This window comes from Podarcis bocagei (genome assembly GCF_964188305.1).
Source record: "Podarcis bocagei genome assembly, chromosome: 10".
NCBI lineage: Eukaryota > Metazoa > Chordata > Lepidosauria > Squamata > Lacertidae > Podarcis > Podarcis bocagei.
This window is the reverse complement of record NC_138135.1, coordinates 22,892,817-22,919,839: the sequence shown is the minus strand read 5'-3', so window position 1 is coordinate 22,919,839 and position 27,023 is coordinate 22,892,817. Positions and strand designations below refer to the sequence as shown.

Below are 27,023 nucleotides of genomic sequence, written 5' to 3'. Positions count from 1 at the left end.
AATCCACTGATGTATAAATTGTGGTGAACAGAAAGGAACACCCTCTTGCATACTACATTTAGATAAAAACAGAGTAGCATTTAGACACACATTAGCAAAGATAAAACTACTCACAAAACGGCCAAACCACTGGCCCACAAATAATTTTGGTCTTGGAACATCTCTAGGCTCAGCAAGTTTCATTTTTAAAAAAATGAAAATGAAAATTTTCTAGTCGTAGTTTTGCCAAAACAACACCTAGCAAATGTGATATTGCAAAGCCCAAATTATTGCCCTGTGCTGTTTGATTTAACATGGATATTCATAGCTGTCTACTTCTTGCTAGAAATAATAGAAACTGAGTTGGAAGAAATCTCATGGAATCATAGAATTGTAGAGTCGGAAGAGGCCACAGGGGTCATCTAGTCCAACCCTCTGCAAAGCAGGAATTTTTTTTTGCCCAAGGTGGGGCTCAAACCCATGACGCTGAGATTAAGAGTCTCATGTTATAGCAACTCAGGTCCCTGATAAGCAGCCATATAGGCTCCACTTTAATTGGTTTCACTTTTTTAAAAAGGAAGAGGGAGTCTACCCTCTTACCAAGAGGCCTACTATAGGAGTATGAATATAGCACCATTTCTGCTGTGCAAGCCTACTGTTTGCATTCTCCAGAACAAATATTGGCTATAGGTCATAGTTTGTTCGAAGCAAGACACACCACAGACCTCGGTTCGGATGTAACAAACCACAAGCCTGGTTTGGGATGCAATACTAAGCTAAAGGTGAGGTGCCTTTTTCAATCTGAGGGCCACATTCACTTCCAGGCACATCACCATGGTCCATCATGGCAGCCATAAAGTTCTGATCCGATCGCCTTGGCATGAATGTTGAATTCCCATCAAATCAACTGTCTGGGAGCCCTCAACACTGCCTCCAAGACCAGCTCAGGCAGGGAGACTGCTGGGCAATGTAGTGGGTGCTCCTGCACGTATGCATTTAGATGAAGAAAGGCCCTAGGCTACTCCACTTGTGAGGCCCCTCCCAATCCCCCACCCTCACGACTAGAAGAAAATGAAAGAGTGTTATAAACAAAATTGAATGACGCCAAGGATGATGATGGGTATTTAAAATTCTGCAATTCACAATTTCTCCTCTAAAGGACATCAGAAAACGTCATCAAAATTTGTTTACAAACTTGCACAATAACTCAATAACAGGTCTGATTTCTGAAGGACTTTGCTGACCTTGTGATAATGACCCAGCACATGGACTTATATCTCTAAGATTCTGCCCCATAGAGCCCCACAAAAAAAATTCAAGTTGGGCCCTAGAGTTTCAAATTGGGACCCACTGGCTGGCCCCAGGTCTCATAGTTGCTGGGCCCGAGTTGCCCTGCCATCGCATGAAGTCTTGGGTTTGCAATTTTGGGAGAGGGGAGACTACCCGCTGGGGGGAGGGTGGGCTGGGGAGGCCCCCTAGATTTAAAGGCCCTCGGCTTCAGCCTACTTAGCCTATACATAAATCCGGCACTGCCCACTGCAAAGCAGGCAACCACAGGCCCCTGGCTCCTCCCCCTCCAGTGTACCTGGGGTCCTCCCTCTCTCACACAGGGGTGCTGGGCAACCATGCCAATGTGTTTCAAGTGTTCTGAGCATTTGAATTACATTAAAAGGGGTCTTCAAACTTTCCACCACATGGTATACCTGCAACAACTAAAAACTATGGTTTATGTGTGAGACAACAAAAACTGTGTTTTTTTAAAAAAAGAGAGAGAAAAGGAGCGACTGAGAGGCATAGAAAGTTGATTGGGGGCTCTGTAAACTACCATAGTCCCAAATCAGCTTGCTGTCTCTTCTAGGCTAATGTACAAATGCTGAACTCAAGACGTCTGCTTATGGCCAGGGGTCAGTAAGGTTTATCTTGCCTAGGCCGGATTGGTCCCGCAGAGATCCTTCCGTGGGCCGGATTGCGCATGCGTGTGAGCGCACGTGCCTGCGATTTCCAACATCTGCGCATGCGCAGACGCGATTTCTGGCGCTGCAGAAGCGAATTCCCGCGCCACACTGCGCTGGTTTAGCGCAGTGCACAAACGGGCAGCTCCGTTAAGGGGTGGCTCTTGGGCCGGTCAGACGACCTCCACGGGCCGCTTCCGGCCCATGGGCCTTAGGTTGTTGACCTCTGGTTTAAGCTATGCCTTTTCCTTGCACTCAAACTTTATATTTACAAATAAATATTGTAAAATACCATAAGCTACCAGAAACGTCCTTTCAAAGGAAACTAAACCCAGGTAAGCAAACACATCCCTGAAACTTGTCAACACTAGATGTGGGCTGGGCCTAACAATGGGGTAATTTTGAAATCAAAGACCAACTTTTTCAAATAAAAATAAAGTCTACATATTGGCATTTTTAGGTTGAAGCAACAAGGTGAAATTAAGGGGCACAGCCATACCATATGAAACACATTTCAGGTATGCTATTACAAACCCATGCCATAGTTAGGGAAAATAAAAGTCTTCAGTATAAAAGATGGCACAGGCTTATGTGAAAACCATTTCACTCTCAATTAAAAGCTTGGTCTATCATTCCTAGAAACCTCAGTTTTCTAAAAGGAAAGTTAAGAGATCAACCGCTTTATCCGTGGATGATTAAAAAGATAAGGGGATACATGAGAGATTAAGGGAGATACAGTGCTGACCATCTCATTAATCTAATCCAAAAAGTCTACAACTGATTTTGTACTTAGCAGTGCTTAGACTAACCAAGGTCAATGAAATAAAGCTGTTCAAGCGCCTAGCAAGCAAAGCTCAGATCCCTCCACTTTGAAATGGTAATAGTAAATTCACACATTCCTATTGTAAAGATGTCAATATGGTGATCAGAGATCAAACTACAATAATTTTTGTTGTGCCCAGTGGTGTGTTGGTGCAGTGGTTACTCCTACACTCCTTTCTATTAACAGAATTTTAAAAGCTCAAGAATCAATGTATTTGCTTCTTTGTAGAGAAGACAGTATGGAGTATGTGGGATGCAGATTCAGTTCTTCCCATGTGTCCCCACCCCCACCACGGAGCCCTTGTTTACAAACTGCTTCCAAGGCTGCTCAATGTGGCAGAACCCAAAGCCAAATTCCCATTTACAACAACAAAGTATCACCCTCCATTATGAGGAATTTTCAACGACTACATCAGGGGTAGGCAACCTAAGGCCCAGGGGCCAGATGCGGCCCAATCGCCTTCTCAATCATGCTGGCCAAATGACCCGGAAGCTGTACACCAGCTCCCTCAGCCAATAAAGCGAGATGAGCGCCGCAACCCCAGAGTCAGCCATGACTGGACCTAATTGTCGGGGGTCCCTTTACCTAAAGGTAAAGGACCCCGACAGTTAAGTCCAGTCGTGAACAACAGTTTTTCCGGGTCATGTGGCCAGCATGACTAAGCCACTTCTGGCGAAACCAGAGCAGCACACAGAAACGCCATTTACCTTCCCGCTGGAGCAGTACCTATTTATCTATTTGCAATTTGACATGCTTTCGAACTGCTAGGTTGGCAGGAGCTGGGACCAAACAATGGGAGCTCACCCCGTCGAGGGGATTCGAACCGCCGACCTTCCGATCAGCAAGCCCAAGGTTCAGTGGTTTACACCACAGCGCCACCCGCATCCCATTTTACTTGATAAAATAACACTGAATCACTGAGGCCTCAATCTAAAGGGCATTATACACACACACACACACACACACACACACACACGTGTGTGTGTGTGTGTGTGTGTAGCTCCTATTTTTAAGAGGAAGGTATCCTACAGATCTTTTAAACAATCTGAAACAAAGAGCTTAATAGTTCTCCATTTTAAAGGTTATGTGTTCCATTTAAATTGCTCTCCACATTAACATTTCTTTAGGTTTCTCTGATGCAACACCAGTTTTAATTAAAAGAAGCAGAAGAACATTGCATGCAGCAGGTTCCAGATTCAATCCCTCAGAGCCCGGGTGGCCCCTGGAATGTCTTGCAATTTTTCTTTAGAACTCACCTCGGAAACGAAAACATACACACATAGAACTGAATAATGGTTTCTGATATTTTCACTATTAGTTATTGGCAGCAAACACTATACTAGTCAATAAACGGTGTGTAATGAAGTTCCTTCTCAGCAGAAGTGGTTAGATAAAGCTTGTGATTAATAGAATTTATTGACTCACCAAAGGTTAGCAAGTTTAGGCGAGTTTAAGTCAGAGGTGCTTGGGACTTTTCTTCCAGTTCATCACTATATAGATAAATGGGGGTAAGTTTTTCCTTTATCACTGGGTAAGGTACAGTACAGACTCCCTACCCAATCTCAAAAAATATGAACACTTGTCCAGAAGAGAAGAGTTGTCAAGAAATACAGAGAACCTAACTAGAATAGAATAGAATAGAATAGATTCTTTATTGTCATTACACAAGTGCAACATTGTACAAAGTGCAACGAAATTGGATGCCATCCCTTAAAACATCAAAAGCAAGACAACAACAACAACCAAACAAACCACATTCCAGCCACACCCACACCACACCCATCAAACTCCCAGGTCACACTATCGAGTTACAGCATTCAAAAAGGCCACAGCTCTTGGATAGAAACTGTTTTTCAGTCTATTTGTCTTTGACTTGATGTTTCTATATCTCCTGCCAGAAGGCAGTAGTGCAAACAGACCGTGTCCCGGGTGAGATGAATCCTGCAGGATGTTATTTGCTTTCCTAAGACAACGGGAACCGTACAGTTCTTCCAAAGATGGGAAACTAGCAAACAGTTGTAGCATACAGGCGGCAACCATTTTAGGCACATCCAATTGATGTGTGGGTCCTTTTGGACCTGGAAGAAGACAAAACAGGGATGGAACAGGGTGGGGTGTACTTATATGTGCTCAGCCTACGCACTTGGGGATCGGGAACAAAAACACCGTGCAAAATGGCTGTCGCCTGTACAGCAGAAAGCATGTTCCATTTACAAAAGCATTTGTATATAGGCAGATGGAGGGTTTTATGGCAAGGCTCCAGCATTTTCAGACCAAATGAGGGCAAAGCAATGCTTATTTCATACAAGCGGTCAGTCTGTAGGGAAAACAGACTTGTGAGATATGCAACGGCTCTATTCCGGATCAAAACAAAAAGGGCTTTCTGTAAGTAGCAGCAAAGCATTGTTCGCAAGGGCCATGTAGGAATAGTGGCTTCTATTATCAGATGGCCTGGATAAATCTTCTGGCTCCCACTAGGAATAGGGAAGGCCTCATTGTGACCACAATTTTCAAACTTTTATGTTGTATGTATGTTGTAGTAGTTTCCAAGATAAAGAAGCCTCTGTCCAAACTAGATACCAACTTCCCGCCACAATGCGTCTGAAAGAGGAACACCAGCCTGTCATGGAACGTATCGGCAGCTTGCCAAGAAAAGTCTCTGTACTGTATGAAATGCCCCTCGCATAAAAAGTCTATCTCAAAAGAGTTCCTTGAATTCCCATCAATCTCAAAATTTGTTATTTATTTAAAACATTTCTGTCCTACTCTTCAGCCGAACAAGGATCCCAAAGCAGCTTACAAGTTATCGATGCCCCTCAGGGTCACAATCAAAATATATGATCAAGGGTTGTGACAGAGGCAAAGCAAAAAACCTTTGGATAAAAGCAGAGGATATTGTCTTCAAGATTAAACAGAAAATAATCTGACAGTGAAACAATTCAAAGGCAATTCATGGTGGCTCAATGGCCATCAAAGGTCATATATGAAAAACAGGTGGTTATCCTGTGGCACACCAGGTGTTTCTGGAATACAACTCACATAATTTGCAGCAACTGGTCATGCTGGCTGGGGCTGATGGGAGTTGGCATCCAATGACATCTGCAGGGCCAGAGATGAAACCCCCCCCCCATCCTTAGCACTTCTAAATGGTGAACCCACAGCTGACAGGCCCGTTCAGGCCCACCATCAGAAAAATCAGTGGCACCTCTCGTACCATTATTGCTAGGAGGTCTTAGCACTCCTAGGTCCCTCCTAAAAGACAAGTAAAGCTGAAAGAGCTTGCATTTGAAGTCATAAGATAAGGTAAAGCCATAACTTGATATTTCTTCCCTTTGTTCTCCCCAATTCTGTTAAAGGAGAACAGCTGAGCAAGAACACTAGATACTAAAATGAAACATCCCACCAGTAGACATCATCCCTCTCAGTGGACATCACTCCCTCTCAGGGCAACCCCAAGACAATACCACTTGTACCCCATCTTTCCTTGACTGTCATTAAAGAGCTTTTACATTTCCAAACCATTTGAGTCTGGCTGCTTTTCAAATGGCAAGTGGACAAACAGCCTCATCCATAAACCCCATCACCTAATCATGTACTTTGGCAATATAATTTTGGAACTCTTCACAATCTGTATGGGACGGCACACTATTTTCAGGTCATCTGCAACCTGGGTTACCTTGCCCCTGACACTAGTAAATTTATGAACAAGTTGTACGGCAATGGTCCACATGCAGATAGCTTGAGGGACCCCACTATTTACTTCCCTCCATTATGAAAACTGTCTGTTGATTCCTTTCCTGTTTTTCAGCCAATTTTGATGGAGGCTGGGTTTATATTATGAACAACAGAAAGAGAAACACTGTGATTAGGTTCAGGTCAAACAAAAGGAAATATTGCTTCACGCTACATGTAAGTAATGTATGCAATTGATACAAAATATGATGACTAGACAAATTCAGAATGTATTGGTAATGAGCTATCCTATAGTTTGTAACAGTGAATGTGAACTCAGTTCTCCTTGTGTATATCTGTACATAGACAAAATGATTCCGTAAGTTAAAAATCCTAAGGGCGAGGAGAAACTCCAACATAGCCTAATGAGGATTGAGAATGCTAAGTGGAAGGAATGCAATATCCTTAAAGATAACACGGTTGGGCTGGAACACTGAACAAGAGCCGTCCAGATTGCAATATTTTGTTCCACTAACCACTTGTTAGCTATAATAAATAAAATATAACTTGAAATAGATAGAGGTAAAAATATCATTTCCAGTTGTTGGAGACAACAAGTAGGGAGAGGTCACCTTCATCATGCCCTGGGCCAACGTGTTCAAATGAAATGTTAGATTCTGATGCAGCATTGCATTTCCCCAGCAACAACAAAAAACTGGCATCTGACTGCTGTGAACATGTTCTCACATATTATAGAATTAAATCATCTGGACAAGTGACATGAAAAACAGATCAATATGCAGATAATAGCTTTCACATAAAAGGTTAGAATAAGCTACAGGTTTAAAGTCAAGCCATGTTGAATATTACACACACACACGTATCCATTTGTGGGACCTTTCTGTCCCCCATAAAGTGGGAAGGGAAACAGAAGAGTTTGCAGATGCAGGTAGCCTTAACATTTTAAGGAGGAGGTGGCAAAGGCATTTTACCAAAGGGAACAAATTGTCACTGCTTCAGGTGGTAGGTTAGCTGCCCTCAGCAGCCTACCTGTGTTCATTTGGGACAGAATGCCCCATAGGAACCATGGCTATATCCTGATGTAGTACAACCTTCACCAATGTAGTATCTGCTAGGTTGGTAATGGCTTTGGTCCCCACTCAGCTCTCACCTGTGGCTCCTAGAAGCTGTCAGCTTGCGACAGCAGCCACAACCTGCAAAATGGCTTCGACTAGCTGGCAAAACCAGTTGAGGGTAGCCGATGAGTCTTAAACCCTCAGTGAAATAGGGACTTCCCCTTCATGAGAAGGCAGGCTCTGGCGGATTGAGCAGACAAGACCAATAGTAGGTCCAATGATCAAGAAGGTGGTTTCTGCATGTGCTGCGAAGTGAGGGACAGATGGCTAACAAGGATAGTCCTAAGAATTCTACGTCATGATGTAGCACTGTTCCCCTGTCTCAACTTTCAAAGGGAATGCCACTGGGATGCTGACCAGATGTTAACCAAGCCACCTCATAGTTAGCCTACCCAACTCAAAGCTTTGATTTCACCCATCCCAAAAGTTAAACCAATGTTGAGAGTGCATTTTTTTTGCCCAACTCCCTGGAAACGCTGAAAATCCATGGACGGGATAATATGCAATATATGTTTAGATTCAATAGGAAGAAAAGCCTATAGAATTCAGTAATGAAACACTTCCTAAAAGTGCTGCAGAATTTCCTTCTTGGGGGGTGGGATGGATCTCCATATGAGGCATAATATATGAAGCATCCTTCAGATACAATACATTCCTATCTTAGCATGGCAAACGAGGCTCACACAGCCCTTCCAGCTAGGATTCTAAGGTCATTACATTATATTTTCTGTTAGCACCATGTGGAAGCATGGCCTGTTTTGTGAAATATGAAACAGACTCTTATTGCACACACAAAAACTAAAGACACAGCACAGGAAACAAGCAGAAGAGGTCACTTGATGCACTCTAGAGGACAGAACATTGATTTTTTTGTTAGTAACAGCCAGCTGCATCCAGGCAGACAAGATTAGCAGCTTCCAACATGGGGGAGGATCCTTTTAAAAATCTAAACCTAAACTGAAAACGCAGGTATTAATTGGTAAAGAAAATATGACCAATGATTATTTATTTAATCCAGGCTATTAAACTGTGGCTTTAATAATGACCAATGGAAGGATTCCCCCCCCCCCATATATTCCCATCTTAATTGAGGTAGTCATTCTGAGGGGGATAAGAAGCCTGCATCCATATCAGACTTCCTCACCCCACTTTCATTACAGGGAGGATGAGAAATACCACTTTCCTGCTTACTCCTATTTCACTGAATGCTGCACAACTTGCTTTGATTGTCTGTGCTTTGACTTTGTGGAAGCAAAGGCTTTTTGAGTGAATATAGCTGAATGGTCCACTGAAACCAGGAAGGGAATGTGGACACGGCCAGTTCAGGATTGTTGTGCCTTGATTCGGGGTCCACATAAACCTGGAGCTGGTCCAAGCCGAATTCATTCTTAGTTGCATAGTTACATTTTATTGCCAAAGACAAAAGGAAGAAGAAAGAAATTCAGTTTTTACAATCTGACCATATTTATTTTTAAAAGGAACACAGAGTGAACAGCAGCTTCATCCTGTCATGTGTGATTATAGAATCATAGAATCATAGAGTTGGAAGAGACCACAAGGGCCATCGAGTCCAACCCCCTGCCAAGCAGGAAACACCATCAGAGCACTCCTGACATATGGTTTGGATTTGATATCCCGCCTTTCACTCCCCTTCAGGAGTCTCAAAGCGGCTAACATTCTCCTTTCCCTTCCTCCCCCACAACAAACACTCTGTGAGGTGAGTGGGGCTGAGAGACTTCAGAGAAATGTGACTGGCCCAAGGTCACCCAGCAGCTGCATGTGGAGGAGCGGGGAATCGAACCTGGTTCACCAGATTACGAGACTACCGCTCTTAACCACTACACCACACTGGCTCTCAAGTTGTCAAGCCTCTGCTTAAAGACCTCCAAAGTAGGAGACTCCACCACACTCCTTGGCAGCAAATTCCACTGTCGAACAGCTCTTACTGTCAGGAAGTTCTTCCTAATGTTTAGGTGGAATCTTCTTTCTTGTAGTTTGACTCCATTGCTCCGTGTCCGCTTCTCTGGAGCAGCAGAAAACAACCTTTCTCCCTCATCTATGTGACATCCTTTTATATATTTGAACATGGCTATCATATCACCCCTTAACCTCCTCTTCTCCAGGCTAAACATGCCCAGCTCCCTTAGCCGTTCCTCATAAGGCATCGTTTCCAGGCCTTTGACCATTTTGGTTGCCCTCCTCTGGACACGTTCCAGTTTGTCAGTGTCCTTCTTGAATTGTGGTGCCCAGAACTGGACACAGTACTCCAGGTGAGGTCTGACCAGAGCAGAATACAGTGGCACTATTACTTCCCTTGATCTAGATGCTATACTCCTATTGATGAGGCCCAGAATTGCATTGGCTTTTTTAGCTGCCGCGTCACACTGTTGGCTCATGTCAAGTTTGTGGTCAACCAAGACTCCTAGATCCTTTTCACATGTACTGCTCTCAAGCCAGGTGTCACCCATCTTGTATTTGTGCCTCTCATTTTTTTTGCCCAAGTGAAATACTTTACATTTCTCCCTGTTAAAATTCATCTTGTTTGTTTTGGCCCAGTTTTCTAATCTGTCAAGGTCGTTTTGAAGTGTGATCCTGTCCTCTGGGGTGTTAGCCACCCCTCCCAGTTTGGTGTCATCTGCAAATTTGATCAGGATGCCCTTGAGTCCATCATCCAAGTCGTTGATAAAGATGTTGAATAAGACTGGGCCCAAGACAGAACCCTGTGGCACCCCACTAGTCACTCTTCTCCAGGATGAAGAGGAACCATTGATGAGCACCCTTTGGGTTCGGTCAGTCAGCCAGTTACAAATCCACTGAGTGGTAGCATAGTCAAGACCGCATTTTACCAGCTTCTTTACAAGAATATCATGGGGCACCTTGTCAAATGCCTTACTGAAATCAAGGTAGGCTATATCCACTGAGTTCCCTTCATCTACCAGGCTTGTAATTCTGTCAAAAAACGAGATCAGGTTAGTCTGACATGACTTATTTTTCAGAAATCCATGCTGACTATTGGTATCACAGCATTCCTTTCTAGGTGCTCACAAACTGTTTGCTTAATGATCTGCTCCAGAATCTTCCCTGCTATTGATGTCAGACTGACTGGGCGGTAATTATTTGGGTCCTCTCTTTTCCCCTTTTTGAAAATAGGGACAACATTTGCCCTCCTCCAGTCTGCCGGGACTTCGCCTGTTCTCCAGGAATTCTCAAAGATGACTGCCAGTGGTTCTGAGAGCACATCTGCCAGTTCTTTTAATACTCTTGGATGCAGTTCATCTGGCCCTGGAGACTTGAATACATCTAAACTAGCCAAATATTCTTGTACTATCTCCTTAGTTATTCTGGGCTGTGTTTCCTTTGCTGAATCATTTGCTCCAAATTCTTCAGGTTGGGCATTGTTTTCTTTATCGGAGAAGACTGAGGCAAAGAAGGCATTGAGGAGTTCAGCCCTTTCTGTGTCCCCTGTTTGCATTTCACCATCTTCTCCTCTGAGTGACCCCACTGTTTCTTTGTTCTTCCTTTTGCTACGAACATACCCATAAAAGCCTTTTTTGTTGCTTTTAACCTCTCTAGCAAGCCTGAGTTCATTCTGTGCTTTAACTTTTCTGACTTTATGTCTACACGTGCTGGCTATTTGTTTGAATTCCTCTTTGGTGGTTTCCCCCCTTTTCCATTTTTTGTACACATTCTTTTTTAATCTTAACTCAGTTAAAAGTTCTTTAGATAGCCACCCTGGCATCTTTAGGCACCTTCCATGTTTCCGTCTCATTGGTATTGCCTGACGTTGTGCTTTTACTATCTCCCTCTTAACAAACTCCCAGCCATCATGAACTCCCTTTCCTTTTAGTATTACAGTCCATGGGATCTCACCCAGCACTTCCCTAAGTTTTATGAAGTCGGCTTTCTTAAAGTCAAGAAATTGAGTCCTAGTATGCTTGGCTGCTCCTTTCCGCTGTATAGTAAACTTCAGAAGAGCATGATCACTCGCGCCTAATGATCCTTCCACTTCTACCCCACTAACCAGCTCATCAATATTGGTTAGGACCAGATCTAAAATGGCTGTTCCTCTTGTTGCTTCTCCCACTTTCTGGACAATGAAGTTGTCTGCAAGGCCAGTGAGGAATCTGTTTGACCTTATGCTCTTGGCTGAGTTTGACATCCAACAAATATCCGGGTAATTGAAGTCCCCCATTACTACTATCTCCCTTCCTTTTGCATGCTTGGCCATCTGTTCCAGGAAGGCATCATCTATGTCCTCCGTTTGGCTTTGGGATCTATAGTAAACTCCCACAATGAGGGCTCTGTTATTCTTCTCTCCCTTAATTTTGACCCAAATGCTCTCACTTTGGCTTTGAGGTTCTAAATCTTGGATCTCTTCACAGGTATACACATCCCTGACATATAACGCCACTCCTCCTCCTTTCTTGTCTGGTCTGTTTCTCCGAAATAGATTGTATCCCCCCATTATTACATTCCAATCGTGGGACTTATCCCACCAGGTTTCAGTGATGCCTATTATGTCATATTTAGTTTGCTGTACCAAGAGCTCAAGCTCATCTTGTTTATTTCCCATGCTTTGCGCATTAGTGTACAGACATTGAAGTCCATTAATCATTCCCCCATGTCTCTTATTTAAGGATTTTTTCCTCCCACCACTAGGTCTGCGTGCTGTTTGCTCCATTTGGTCTATGACATTTGGATGATCATCTTCATCAATTGATAGACTCCTACCTTCAGGAGCACTGTCTCCCTCCCCCACATTAGTCAGTTTAAAGCCCTCCTGATGAGGTTTCTGAGATTTTTCGCAAAAACATTTCTCCCAACCGTTGTGAGGTGCAGCCCATCGCTTGCCAGAAGTCCATCTTCAAGAAACTGCAGTCCATGATCTAAGAATCCAAACCGTTCCTGTTTACACCATTTGCGAAGCCAGCTGTTCACTTCCACTATTTTTCCCTCTCTCCCTGGGCCACGTCGTTCAACTGGGAGGACAGATGAGATGGCAATTTGTGCATTTAATTGCTTCAATTTCCTGCCCAGAGCCTTGTAGTCTCTTTTGATCTTCTGGAGGCTATTGCTTGCAGTGTCATTGGTTCCCACATGAACCAAGAGGAAGGGGTATTTGTCAGTGGGTTTTATGATTCCTTGCACTCGTTCAGTTACATCTTGGATCTTAGCCCCGGGGAGACAGCACACTTCCCGAGACATCTTGTCAGGCCCACAGATCCCCTCAGTAGGGAATCCCCTATCACCACTACACGCCTCCTCTTAGGTTTGGTCGGGGTTCTTCCATGAGCTGTCCGTTACAAGGTCGCCTGCACATTCCCTGAGGACTGACTTTGCTGCTCGTCTTCATATACCTGATCGACTGAAATGAGGGAGAGATCCTCAAATGGAGTCTGCTCTTCGTCTTCCATGCTAGGGGAGAGGACCTCAAAGCGATTTGTGTATTTCTAAACTATCAGAACGAACCCTGGGCCTCCTACTTCTTTGAGTCACTTTTCTCCATATATCTGGCTCCTGTGTTGATGAACTAGCCTCCTTCTCAGGGGAGTCCCCTGTCTCCTCCTTGGTGGAGACGGTGTGCTCTGTTGCTTCCAAGAAGAGCTCCAGATCTCTAATTCTTTGGAGCGTAGCTACACGTTCCTCCAGTTGCTGGACTTTGTCTTTTAAGAGGGCAATCAACATGCAATTGCTGCAGGTAAAGCTGCCTGCAACCTTTGGCAAGATGGCAAACATTGCGCAGGAACCGCAGGCGACTGCAGCTGTTCCCTCCCCCTCCATCTTGAGAACGTCGTTGGGGTGGCTACAGCGGTCCTCCATCATAAAAAGCGTGAAGAATGTTGATCAAATGTTGATCAAAAAAGCAAAATCCTGGCTAACAGCAGAATATAACTGAAACAACTAGCTGTGAAGAAATCAGAAGCAACTAATATATCACTTTGCTGGATTGGTTGAATTTCCCCACAAACAGAAATATGCAGTGCTTATTTCTAAAGCTGGGTGTGAACTGATTTGCCCAGGAACAAAGCAGCTCTAGAAAACTTAAGCTAACAAAGAAAACTCAAGTGTATACAATATCAAGGTACAGTGGTACCTCAGAAGTTGAACGGAATCCGTTCCAGAGGTCCAGTCAACTTCCAAAGCGTTCAGAAACCAAGGTGCGGCTTCTGATTGGCTGCAGGAAATTCCTGCAGCCAATCGGAAGCCATGGAAGCCACGTCAGATTCCAAAGAAAGCTTGCAAACCGGAACACTCAATGCTGAGTTTGCGGCATTCGGGAGCCAAAACATTCAACTCACAAGGTGTTTGGGATCCAAGGTATGACTGTACACAGAACTGCGGAGCACTAGATTTCTGCCTTTAGGAACCTTTTCCACATTAGCTTGTGTGCCAAGGAACTTTTTTGCATGTGGCATGAATTCCCTGAATATTTTGGATCATGTTCTGGGTCAAGTGTGTGAATACTGTAGTCCCTACCTCAATTGTGCATTACAGAGGAAGCTCTGCAGTAGACAAGCAGTCTTTTACAGAACATTGGAGGCTGCCTTATACAGAGTCAAACCATTGGTCCCTCTGCTTGAGAGGCACCTTAAAACTACACACAGAAATAGGAAATTACACCTCCCTGAAAAACTGATTCCTTCACCATTTTGCAGGCAATTTTATTGGGGTTTTTCCTGGTTTAGCCACTGATTGTGCAAAATATCATCTTACCATTTTCACACTTCTAAAAGAAAATAGGATGCATCTAATGGTGGCACTGCAGTAGGTGGAAAGTACATGAACGAGAACAAGTTTTGGGCAGGCAAAACACATTGCCCCAACTTGAATGTAAGCACTTTCTACTAGTGCTAAGTCACCACAATTCCCAATTTGCGAGGAATTGAAGAAAAGGGGAGAAACATCAGAATTTTACCTTAGCTTGCAAAAGTACAGATCATATTATATCTCAGTGATTTGCCCAGAAATGGCAAAAACCATGTCAGCTCATTTCCCCTCCAACATGGAATGCTGTTCTCACTCCCTCACTGCTCAGAAGTTGAAGGCATGGTTTGTAAGCAGGGCCCATGTCTTCTTTCTTTCTTTCTTTCTTTCTTTCTTTCTTTCTTTCTTTCTTTCTTTCTTTCTTCAAGTCATGCCTTTTCAAACTGACTAATAGCTTTAACCTTGAGTCAGAGAGACTCCTTTGAAAACAAAATCCCACAAGCTTTTAGCAATATGTTTTAAATTAAAACCTTGAAAATGTAACAAAAAAATTAAATTCTGCAGGGCAAGAGCCTGAATGCAGTAGATGAATCTAAGTCATGCCCAACAGCATTCCAGAATAATGTGTCAAAGGGAAAAGCAGAAAGCCTTCTCTGTTTCTGGGAAACAATTGGGTCAGTTTTATTTGCCATTCATTTTGACTCTATGAATTTAGTCAAACTCAATTACTCGATGTCAGACTTCCTTTCAACCAACTACTCCTTCCATATGAGAGCAGAAACACACATTAAGCATGTTATGTTGTGTATCCACATGTCTGATATGACAAAAGAAATAGGACAGTGCTTCTGCTTCTATAGAAAGAAAATCAGGATTCATTTTTGACGTCTTTTGTAACCTTGTAGAACAGCATTAATAAAGACTCTTGTTCCGAATCGCCAGAGGGAAAGATGAATTTCCTAAAGTGAGTCGCCTGAATGGCACATGTAAAGGCTATGATCAGGGTAAACAGCAACCAGCTGGGCCACCTATCACACAAGTATAAACATTACCACTTGGAAAATAAGTTCCATTAGAACAAAGTTCATCAAGCTAGAAAAATACAAAACTTAGGACCAACTGCATTTCAGAATGCAGCATACAGACTTTTGAGCTACACAGGTTAGACCTCCAGGACTTTTTCTTTTTAACAAGTGGATTTTTAAAGTGATGGCATAGCATTAATTCCTGCTCATCCTAGGCTCATGTTTCTTGCTGGATGCTCAGCATGAGAATATTTGGAGCAAGCAGATCATTCATCCAAGTTATCAGCTAGGAAAAGCCTACATTAAATGGGCACGGGCATCTCCATATGGGTTCTGTACCACAATCACTACAATCTGTGTAACAGTGGTACCAAGAAAAGGGACTACCACAAGTGTACAAATTACAGCTGCCTTGTGTACAACCCCGCAGATGTGGCAGTACAGGTAGAGTTTCATAAAAACAAATGCCAGAATCAAATTAGCTAGGTACCAATCACATGTGAAATCAACACGCTATCACAGAACAGAACATCTTCAGGGTTTCAGGCCAGAGAGTCTTTCCCAGGGCCCAGCACTACCAGAAGATAACAGGGACTGAACCTGGGGTCTTCCGTGTGCAAAGCAGATACTCTGCCACTGAGCCACAACTCTTCTCCAGCTTACTTCTGAGTAACTGAGGGATTTACTTCTGAGTCAACATGCATTTGTGTGTCATATACCACTACATAAACCCATAACTTCTAGCATATTGAATTATTTGTTTAATATAGCCCTATCAACGTGCACAGTTGCTCTGTAGAAAACCACAGGCCAGGTCCCAGGCCTAAGGAGGTTACTGTCAAAAACTCAACACAGGAGAAACAGCAGAGGTGATAAAGTAACATGAAAGCAGTATGTGATTGTTTCAGTTCAGTGCTTCAGATTAATTATAGGTCAAGTTATATGGGAATATAGGAGCTGGTGGCAAAGGTTTCATGGAAAAAGTGAGCTGGGCTAAGAATCTGAAAGAAGTGGTGCCACACAGGTGTTCTTGGAGGCAGTTTCAAGCATAGAATGGACAAGGGAGGAAGGTGAGAGTCTTTTGAGAAAGCAATAGACCATTAGATGGTGATGGGTGTTTGGATGGGAGAAGCAAAGATCACAAGTCATATCAGGAAAGCTCCTGCTGCATTTGGGAACAGACAGAAATTTAAGGAAGCGCATCATGAGGTCACAGCAATGAGGGAGGCCCAATTTCAGTAGAAAATGCTGCATATAAAAATGTGAAATATAATGCAATGCACCTTAAAAACCAACGTATCCCATGAGAACTAAACTCAGAACTCCTGCTCATACGTATTCACTGCCTTAGAAGATGTTGTGTGTTGCCCCTGAGCTTGGGCTCTGCTGAGCCTCTCTGGGGAAGGATTTCTGTGGCTGTTACTCAGAGAGCTTTATGAAAAAGGCCACCCTTGACTACCCACAGATTGAAAGGGGTTTGTCTCAGATTGTCTCTAAAGTAAGTCAGGCTCACATCACTTTCATACAAGACTAGGATTTGCTGCCACTGTGAAATGCAGATACTCTTTTTTAGCAAATGAAACAAAAATCTAACGATGAAACATCTGATACCTCCCCCATTTCTGCTTCCCAGCCTGGTGATTCATGAACCATTTTCTTGTTCCTCCCAGACACTGACCTACTAACATGTGAAGCACACGAACAGACAGATGTATTGGTTGAATTAAAAGACAGGCAGAGCTTAATTAAAAGGTTACATCTTCACATATAAAATAAATATTGTAGTCCATGGATATTTGTAGCATATGAGCTCCAAAGTGATAGAGGGGTTCAGGTACCCTAACACAGGCAACGCTGCTCTTAGTATTTTTTTGTTACAATAATGCTTGTACCATTGTTCAATCAAAGACTATATCTTATTTGTACACAAAAACATTAACCATGCATTTGACATAAACCACACACCCAAAAATAATTGTAATAAAAACCATCACCAACCATATCATTTTTCTTAAAAAGGCATTAGGAAATGAATGACACCTTCCCGTGTTGCCCCAGTTTTTGCTTTTACTAAAACACAGCGCATTGTTTCCTACATGCACACACCCCCTGAAAACTTGTTCAAAAAAGTCTCTAGACAATAATGTCTAATGGGGCGAGTCCATGATGTTTGAAGAGAAATGAGCCTCCCTCCTGTCCAGTCATTGCTATTTCCTGCATCATCTGCACAAATACCTCACACCAAAACCACATTATCTATTCTGTTCCATAACAGTACCATAGAAATTAGCAGACACCTAAAAGACATAGATCTTTAAATAGCAATCATGTTGATATCATTATTCAGTGAAACGCAGCATGCCTATCTACCGTGTCCCTCAGAATGCTATTGCAGAAATGCAATGTAATGTACATGGGGTAACAGTATCTAAAAGCAAATTCAAGCGAGGTCTGTTAAGACTTTCTCCTTTAAAAAAAATAAAGCCATAAAATAAAGCCACTGAAAAATAAGACAATAGAGCCTTGCCCCCTCCCCCATTTTCTTGCTCCGCCATACAGAAACAAACACACACACACACACACACACACACACACACACACCCTCTTGCTGATCAGCATCTATAGAAAGAATGGCTGACAATAAGAGCTCATTGATAAATATCAATATCATAAGCCACATTGGCATCAATGAAACAATAGCACCGTGCATTTAGTGCTTACCTTTTATGAACTGAATTCGCTTCTCTTGGTGAGAAATCGCTTATGCTTTCGATTTTTTTTTAAGCATCTCTTCTTGTGTCGTTCTCCGGCACACTAATCCAAGCCTTCCATTAACACACTCCATTGCAGATAATTGCAGGCAGCACACACTCCCCTGCTTTTCCCAGTTCCCAACACAGCAAGGATAATCACATTCCAGTGGGGAGCGAACAGATGGTGGATTCCATGGTAACCAACCCTCCTAAGGCTATTGGTAGAACTGTGTGACTACAGCTTATTTGGTAACAATCACTCTTTGTGCTTCAGCTTTGCAAATCCCCAACGATGGGACCATACAGCGTTTAGCACATATTGGGCAAGGCTAGCAGGTGCTTTGCCATGTCAAACAACACTGCAGCATAAACAAAACCGGGTTTAACCTTGATGATATGTTCACCCCGGGCAGACTTCGTGTTCCAACAGAGCAATCATTTCATTTATTTTAAATTGCTTGCCTACCCCACCGCAAGGGCTTGAGGCAGTTAACAACAAAGGGCAAGCATATACAGAAGTCCAATTAAAATCAGATTAGAATTAAAATAATGCAAAGTACATACCAAAGCCTATCTAAAAGTGAGCTTCCAACTGCTTACATGTATTTACTATCTTACTCCAGGATTTATTATTTAGGTTAGAGGTTTCCAGATGGTGTGGAAGTGTGCTCATTCAACCTTACTTTTCAATTAATTAATGTTATTGCAATGCATGCAATTTATACGTCATAAGCCAAAGCAAAAAAGGCTATGATTGATCACCACAGGAAAACAAAAAAAACAGGTTCCTAATGTAGCGTTAAAATATCTATTAGTGTCCTGTAGCAACAAATATAGGAATAAACAAAACACTGACTCCTCAAGTGTGTTAATGAAAAGATGTACAACAAAGATTGCTTCCATATTGATTTGCTAGAAAAAGTGGTTTATACTACTTGGCAGCCTTTGTTGCATGCTGTTGTTTTCTGTATTTTCAAGTGGCCTTACCAAGGAATGCTGCGATATTCTAATATATGAATTTATTAAGCAATGATATTGCATTTGGCCTTAGTGCTTCTGCTGGATTCATCTGCCTCAGTATCCACCAAGCCTAGAGCTGACTGAGCAGCCAAAAGTTATCTCTGTTGCATATATTTAGACTTTGGGCAAGAGGGGATGTTCTGAAAAGCCACTGTGGATCACTGCTATGCCTGCAGCAACTCATCTTATACCACAAGTATATCTTATAATAATGCAGCATAATAGCTCACTGAAGCATGCTTAGCAAAATCCCCAATGTCATTACCTTGAGGGATAGCAGATGGGAAAACATTATTTTTACAATCTTGCCTGAAGAGGAAAAAATGAAGCTTTCTAATGGTAACACATCCAGAGATGCTAATAATGGTTGCTGCTACATATCAAAAAGAGCAGGTTGACCATACATTCCTTTTTGACTGTGCATAAATATAGCCTCTTGCTCCTTCTGTTCCATAGACACAATACTGCTGTGGCTGGCAAATACATCAAGTGATGGGCAGGGCCGTCTTAAGCACTTCTGGCGCCATGGTGCAAAGATCCCTCCGGCGCCCCCTCCCTTTCCCAGAATTTAGAACTCAAGGTCCAACTTGCGGACCACCTCGCTTGCGAGGTTCCAGGGCACCTACCCCTTCTCCACTGCCTGACAACGACAACCTGCTGCCGGCGCTCTCGCTGCTGCCCAGCGGCCCAAGGAGCATGAGGCGATTGCCACACCGCCACCTGTGCCGCGTGGTGGTGGTGGGGCGGCGGGCACCAGTGACGCAGAGGAGACTCTGTTATGTACTGAAGTTTTCACCCTGGACCAGCAGGGGGATACTGTAGATAGTCGAAAGTGACGTTCAGTGATTGGATAGTTACAGAAAGTTGTTAAGTTACGTTGTACTGGAGCTCTATATAAGCAGGCTGGCTGAACCCTTCAGTTCTGTTCTGGCCTGTGAATAAACAATAGCTGTTTGAAGAATCGCTGTGTCGTCTGATATGTTCACCCACAACTTAACAGACCCCTCGGGAGCCGCTCCCTCAGATGACAGTAGCTAGGTGGGCGGCGGCTGAGGGGATTCATGCGGCCAAGGGAGAGAAGGCAGCGGCCCATCCTCGGCCAACGCCTCAGAGTCAAGGAGTGGCTCCTCATCTGTTGCAGCCCACGCTGTTGCCACAGAGCGCTTGTGGGAGCAGAACAAGCAGCAGCAGCACCAATTCACCTGCCCGCAGAGGGGGGCGGCCCGAGGAGGGTAGGAAGGAAAGATGGTTGGCGGGGCGCAGCTGGGGAGGCCGCCAGCAAAGCCGTGCAGCTCCCCCACTCACTGGGGCACCCCTGAGAGGCCGGCGCCCTGGCGCAACAAGCCACTAAGCCCTATGGGAAAGAACGCCTCTGCTGATGGGCAGTCAAGAACAAGTCTACACAACCTAGAACTGGCGCACAGGCCAGCTGGTTGCAGCCCCTTCCCTAGTGGAAGCTATCCGGGCAAATTTGCACTACTCCTTATTTGCAGCAATGGTTGCCAATGATTGCCATGAGTTGCAACATGGATTCCTCCACATGGGCTGGGCCTTGTCATATCTCCTATACAGCAAAGCACAGCATAAGAAAGGGAGCTCAGACAGTACCCACACTCACGAAAAGTGGAGATAGCAGAAAGCCTGCATTGCTTTGCTTCCCCCCGATTGTTTTCAAATTCCTCCTAAAAGTGAATAATGATAGACACAGGCACACCTCACTAGGAGGGCATTCCATAACCAGGGAACCATCACTGAAAAGGCCCTACCATGAGTCAGTGCCAACCAAGCAAACCCTGGTGGTGGCACCACTTACAAGGCCTCAGCTGCTGATCATAGCTTCTGAGATGGTTCATACTAGGGAACACACTCTTTAAGGTAGTTGGTGCATGGTCCATGGTGTCAAAAACTGATGAGAGGTCAAGGAGAACCAACAGGGTTCCATCCTCCCTGTCTCTCTCCCAATAGAGGTCATCAATCAGGGAAACCAAGGCTGTTTCAATGTCAAAATCAGGTCTGAAACCAGACTGGAATGGATCTAGAATGCTTTCTCCAGGCAAACCTGCAGCTGGCTGGCCACTGCCCTGTCAACCACTTTGCCCAGGAAAGAAATATTAGAGACTCAGCCTGGGAGAGGGCATTCACTGTGGCAGCCCCTAAGTTGTGGAACTTCCTCCCCACAGAGATGCACAGATGCACCAGGCACCTTCATTATACACCAGGCACCTTCAGCTTTTGATGAAAGCTGAAGATACACCTCTTGACTCTGGCTTTTAACAACTGAAATGCACATTTTTAGGACCCACCTTGCTTCTGTTATTGTAAGTTGTTTTTAACAAACAAAAATGGAACGAATTCTACTGGTTTTTAGTGTCGATCTTAAAATACTGAAAAGGCCCTTACTCCTTTAATTCTCCCCAGATGAAATGAAAAGCTACAAACCCTTTCTAGACCTAAGCTACTTAATACTAACTAGTGAACTGCACAGAGTACTCCAGCAACACTGAATTAATTGGCCACTAAGAGCCTTCTGTTATTAATAAGCCCCATTAAGACACCAAGCTTGTCAGACTGATCAGAAAACACCGCTTTCAAGCACTGCTCCTTTCCTGCTGAAGAATATATTTGCCATAGGAAGCAAGAGATCTCTGTTCCAGGAAGTTAATAGGACTCACATATATTTATCTTGAACAAGCACTATGTTTATTACTGTTCTAGATGCAAGTTATACAAATCCTCAAACAAACAGCATTGATAGGCCCCTACTAGGAATGGATAGCAAAGGAAATATTTATAGACTTTTGCATGAAATACATCTCAATCTGACACATGTGTACTGAAGCCAAGCTACTTTTGACAGCTACAGCTACCTTTTTGACAGCTACAGCTACCCACAGTTGTCTTCAACTTTAATTAGAGGTATCCTTTTAAAAACAAGATTTTAATATCTGCAGAATTAATTTCCATGCACGCTAACCACCTGCTGAGAAGGAAATGTTCATTCTTCATAGCATAGGTGGTGTGGATGAAGAGTCACACACCAGAAAGGAAGGGACCTCATGTTCTTCAAGAATTAACAACATGGAGATTTTAGAGAATACAGTTTTGCTCCTTGAGGCCTCTAGCTAATAGGAAACCTCTGAGGTCTGTCTCAACATGCATGGGCTGATGACAGAAAGCAGTAAGAGCAGAAGCATCATACTAGGGGCCAGTATGAAGGAAGAGGGCAGATAAGAGAGAGTCTTAAATCAAAGACAATATTGGATCTCCCAGATGAAGGACAAACCTTCAAAGACTCTTACAAGCTACACCAGGGGGCCACTAACCTTTTTGGACCAGCAGAGACAAGTGCTGTGGGTGCCAGCCATAAAACAGCTGCCATATGGGGCACAATCTTGCAATATTGATAACACTCCCCAGTGCCCCCCCCCCACACGATGGCCACACCACCATACCCTCCAACACAACGTGGCCGAAATATGAAACGCTATCTTCCGGGTCTCCACCTGTGTGAGAGTCGCATGACCTACACGAGATAGTGGACCCGAAAAAGCATGTTTTGACATGCCGCGTGAGATCACAGACCTGAAGAAAACACTTTTTGAGGGGTTAGATGTTGGCCCCAAATCACATAAGAGCAAGGTGCCCAAAATGGCTGCCATTGTCTCGCAGGAAAGAACGGGATGTCCCAGTTTTTCTGGGGCAGTTGGGTACGCACCACACTCAATCTTTTACACACTCACATTGCTTTCTCACCTGTTCTCTCTCTGTCACACTCTCCCACCTTCTCACAGATTGCACATACAAAACAGACCACACATACAAAGTTCCCCACCTGTTTCCCCTCCACACACCATACATTTCTTCTTCTCCTACCCGTGCATCTCTCCATCCCCCCTCCTTTTCACTGGGCTGGTGATCCACCTCTGATCTAGGAGTAACTCCTGGTTGTCCTTGTCCTGTAGGTCTAGATAGAGCGAACAAATATTAAAAGATACAAAGCAGAGCCCCTAAGAAACATTTGTCATGCTTTTGGTAAGGATCAACAAAGGCAGAGTCTTAGCAAGCAAGTAGGTTACCTGGAGGGCTCATACTGCTCAGTAATAACAATAATAAGCTACATTTCTATAGCGCCCTTCATCCAAGAATCACCAGGTAGTTTACAATACAAAAACACAAAAAATGTATAGCATAGTAACAAATAAAACAATAATCCACCCACCCCACTCACAGTTTAAAAGACTATAGATTGTTTAATCAGCCGAAGGCATGGGAGAAAAGAAATCTTTTTGTCTGGTGCCTAAAGATATAATATGATGGACGTTACTGAGTTTCAAGTCTGGGGCTTCTTCTACTGAGATTTTGATGGCCTGTTCTTTTTTCTTTCTTTCTTTCTTTCTTTCTTTCTTTCTTTCTTTCTTTCTTCTTCTTCTTCTTCTTCTTCTTCTTCTTCTTCTTCTTCTTCTTCTTCTTCTTCTTCTTTTTGATGACTTTATCAAGTTCAGATGCTGCTACCTAGCTTCCCGACATCGCATTTTGGTGAATTTATAGCATTTCTTAACTTCTTAAATGTATGGAACAACTGTTCTCCAGTTCATGTGCTCCTCTCCATCTCTCCACCCTTAAGACTCTCACTAGCTGTTCTGATTGCCTCTTGGAGGTTTCATAACATCTTGCACCTCCATCCTATGATATTCCACACTATCAGGCTATTAAGATACTGGAGATACTTCACCCCCTTTCTATAAGGGAGCTCTAAATTCTAAGGCCTATACCAAGAACATTGCTATTAAATATTTATGGAATGGTAGTGTCCAGAGGTCAGCAATTATGAACCTATTGTGCTGAGTGTGCATGGAACATGATAAGCTCAGTTGCAAAGTTATTACAATATGAGAGAAGGAAGCTGATGAACATATCTGAGTGTCTGATATCCAATTGCAGTGCTTGCAGCATGCCTAACAATTATCCATAATAAGTGACATTTCAGAGTACACGATATTTTGTCAGCAATTCATGCTGCATCACTCCTACTCTCTCTTCTGTAGCTGGAATTTAATGGAATTAAACCTTGCCATCCGCTGTGAAGAATGAGAATTCCTCTCCTAGGTTACTGCATATCTTTCTCCAAATACTACTGAGAAATTAGGCCTCGCATATTAATTTTCTGAGAAGCTGGCATGAGGCTCCATTTTATAAGCAGTTAAAGCTCAAATCTAGTGGCCTGAGGCAGGTCTTAGGTTAAGGCAGCAGCTCAGCTCGCTAACATGCCAGGTCTTGGCATTTGATCATGAAATCACAGCATCTAATCCATCCGTGACCACAGCTGTGTGCCTTAGCGTCAGTCCAGGAGAATCAAGCAGAAGAGCGAAGGAAAACAGCACTATCCTCAATATCTGGTACATAAATAATGAGTCAGTCTGCATGGTTAACAGGTTTTCCTTTAATTAACAGTAATGTTAGTCAACAATTAAAATAACTTTTGCTTCTGAGTTTCAAGCCAGAAACTTTGGTATATGTTGAAGTCTCTTCCTCCTACCTCAACTGTCATCAATTCTCTAATGAAAAGAGGAACAAAAAAAGTTCCTATATTAAAAAAAACAAAAGCCCACAGCTTCACAAAACTAAAAGTGCACCAAGACACATAACAGACCTCAACAAGATATTTATTTTCAAAACTAACAGCATTTGTTAGATTTTGACCAATTAGCTTTCTGCAGAAATTTCTTACTACTATGCCAGAACTTGGGATCTGGTCATTAATTTCCTATATCTAGCTCATCTATGGCCTGTGCTATCATGCACAGGATAGGAGAAAGGGGGGGAGGAAAGGAGATAAAGAGGAAAGGAAAGCAGATAAAAGAGAAGCATTCCATCAACAAATAAGACTTCGCCAGCTAATCATAATGAAGGAGGAACAAGATAACAAACTAGATATTTGTAGACTAGGAAGCGAAATGAGAGAATAACATAGCTTGAAACTTTAAAACACTGAACTACTCATTCATTTGAAATGGGTCAAGGTTATCAATGACATTATCAGGGGAGTGCTTTGCACATGGAGAAAAGCTCATCTTGGGAACAAGAACCCTTTTGACACTTGACTGATAGGACAATACCTTTGGTTATCCCTGTATAGCCTCTTGTGGGCATTTTTGCCTCACCAAAGCCAGCCATCTCAAATACATCCTGATCCAACATGAGTACCACCACCAGCAATCTCTTTGCAATCAAGAAATGAAAAGGATTGGATTCTAGCTGTAACTGCATGAGCCACTATATACGCCACAGTTGGTTGATCTGCAGAACTGAGCTTCCTTATTCATAGTATAAGAGAATATTTTGTGAGTAATAGCAAAACATAAAGCATTGGGTTTTTTCTTTGGTTTTTTTAATCATCTCCAGACTGCACATGACCAGTCTTTTGACAGAGGCATGTCTCTCAACAAGCATTTTCTTCTCCCAAACTAATCTGTGGACTTGGGAGGAAACATTGGAGAAAACTGGCTACTTAAAACTGCTGGAAAATCTGTGCTATAGTGGGATCTCCAAAGGACTTCTGAAGGGAAGGGTCACATGAAAAAACAGACTGAATAGTTTGGATGAGTTGTAATAATAAACTCACATATACAAAGACAAAAGAAGTTCACCAAGGCGAAGTATCAAAATTATTGTAATAGAAAACTCCAAGCACTGATGCATTTAGACCCCAGACACTTTTCATTAGGGAGTATAAAGCACATTAGTAGATCCCTCAGTAGTTAGGCATCAAAACTTCAGTTTAGAAGTAACTAAGCAAAGAAGACATACTAAACACCTACTCCAACAAGACTAGGAAGATCAGACAAATATCTGAAGCAGTAATTGGCAAGTAGATTTACTTACAGATCCCCATGAACATATACATCAAGCAAGGTGTCAACTACACTTCTTAGTTGTAAACGTTTCCTTCAAGGAGCTTAATGTACTGGGAAGCTCAGAATATTTCAAAAAAGGAAGTACTGAATTTCATCACAGTTCCCCCCTGTGATGTGTGCCAGGAAACACGCAATAATGATTTAAAATAGAGCAACAGCCGTTTGCAGAGAAAAATGCTAAAAATCAATTTTCAAAGAGTTTTTCAAAGTTTTAAAACAAACTGTTAATGTATTAGGCACAAATCTAAGCACTTCTGGGTCCTATTGATTCCACTAGGTTTAAACACATGCTTCACTCTTCCAGGGAAATCAAAAAACTGTGTTAGGTTAAACTCTTGGCTGCTTTATCCCCACTCCCCCTGCCCTATTGCACAGGTGAAATTTGTGTTTACTTACTGCATCCCATTTTACTTAAGGCTGTTCTGCTACTTCAGCTGGAGGAATAAACATTCTTTTGATTAGAAAAGAGAAGTGCTATGCAGCAACATCAAAGAGAGAATACATCCCACACACAAGGAGAGGTGTTTCAAATTGTGGATTAATTATGATTCTTCTTCTTTTATTATGTTCTACTGGGGCGGGGAAGATGTTCTCTTGCAGCTGCTGCTTACAGCCACATAAAGGTGTAAGATCCTACCAAAAAATGTTGGAATTATTTATTACATTGATATCCCACCTTTGATCCAAAGAGCTTGAGGAATGAAACCAGTTTCTAAATACATGGTTCTTCTACATACAGGCATGGCCAAACTTGGCCCTCCAGATGTTTTGGGACTACAATTCCCATCATCCCTGACCACTGGCCCTGTTAGCTAGGGATGATGGGAGTTGTAGTCCCAAAACATCTGGAGGGCCAAGTTTGGCCATGCCTGAATACACAAAGACTTTGTCCTCATAACCCTGCTAGGCTTCGAGTTAGTGACTGGCCCAAGGTCACAGCTTCATGGCTGTGTGGAGATTTGAACCTGTGTTACCCTTCAATCCTTGTCTAACACTAACCACTGCATCACAATGATTTAACAAATATTAGGTATCATTTCTCAA

The 27,023-nt window shown here is 43.0% G+C and overlaps 1 protein-coding gene across 8 annotated transcripts in view; it reads right to left on the bottom strand.

Annotated features, from left to right (window-relative positions):
• Window positions 1-27,023, bottom strand: part of FGD4 (FYVE, RhoGEF and PH domain containing 4) — a 116,160-nt gene that overhangs the window by 56,929 nt on the left and 32,208 nt on the right. Inside the window, exon 1 of one of the 8 annotated variants that reach the window (XM_081212033.1) lies at window positions 25,948-26,030. The exons of 5 other annotated variants lie outside the window; for them this stretch is intronic. In XM_081212033.1, coding sequence (XP_081068159.1) covers window positions 25,948-25,969 — 22 coding nt within the window. In that variant the 5' untranslated portion in view covers window positions 25,970-26,030. Of the gene's footprint in view, window positions 1-18,013; window positions 18,222-25,947; window positions 26,031-27,023 lie in introns of those variants that run through there. 2 more of the 8 variants (XM_081212035.1, XM_081212034.1) reach the window with 2 other exon arrangements.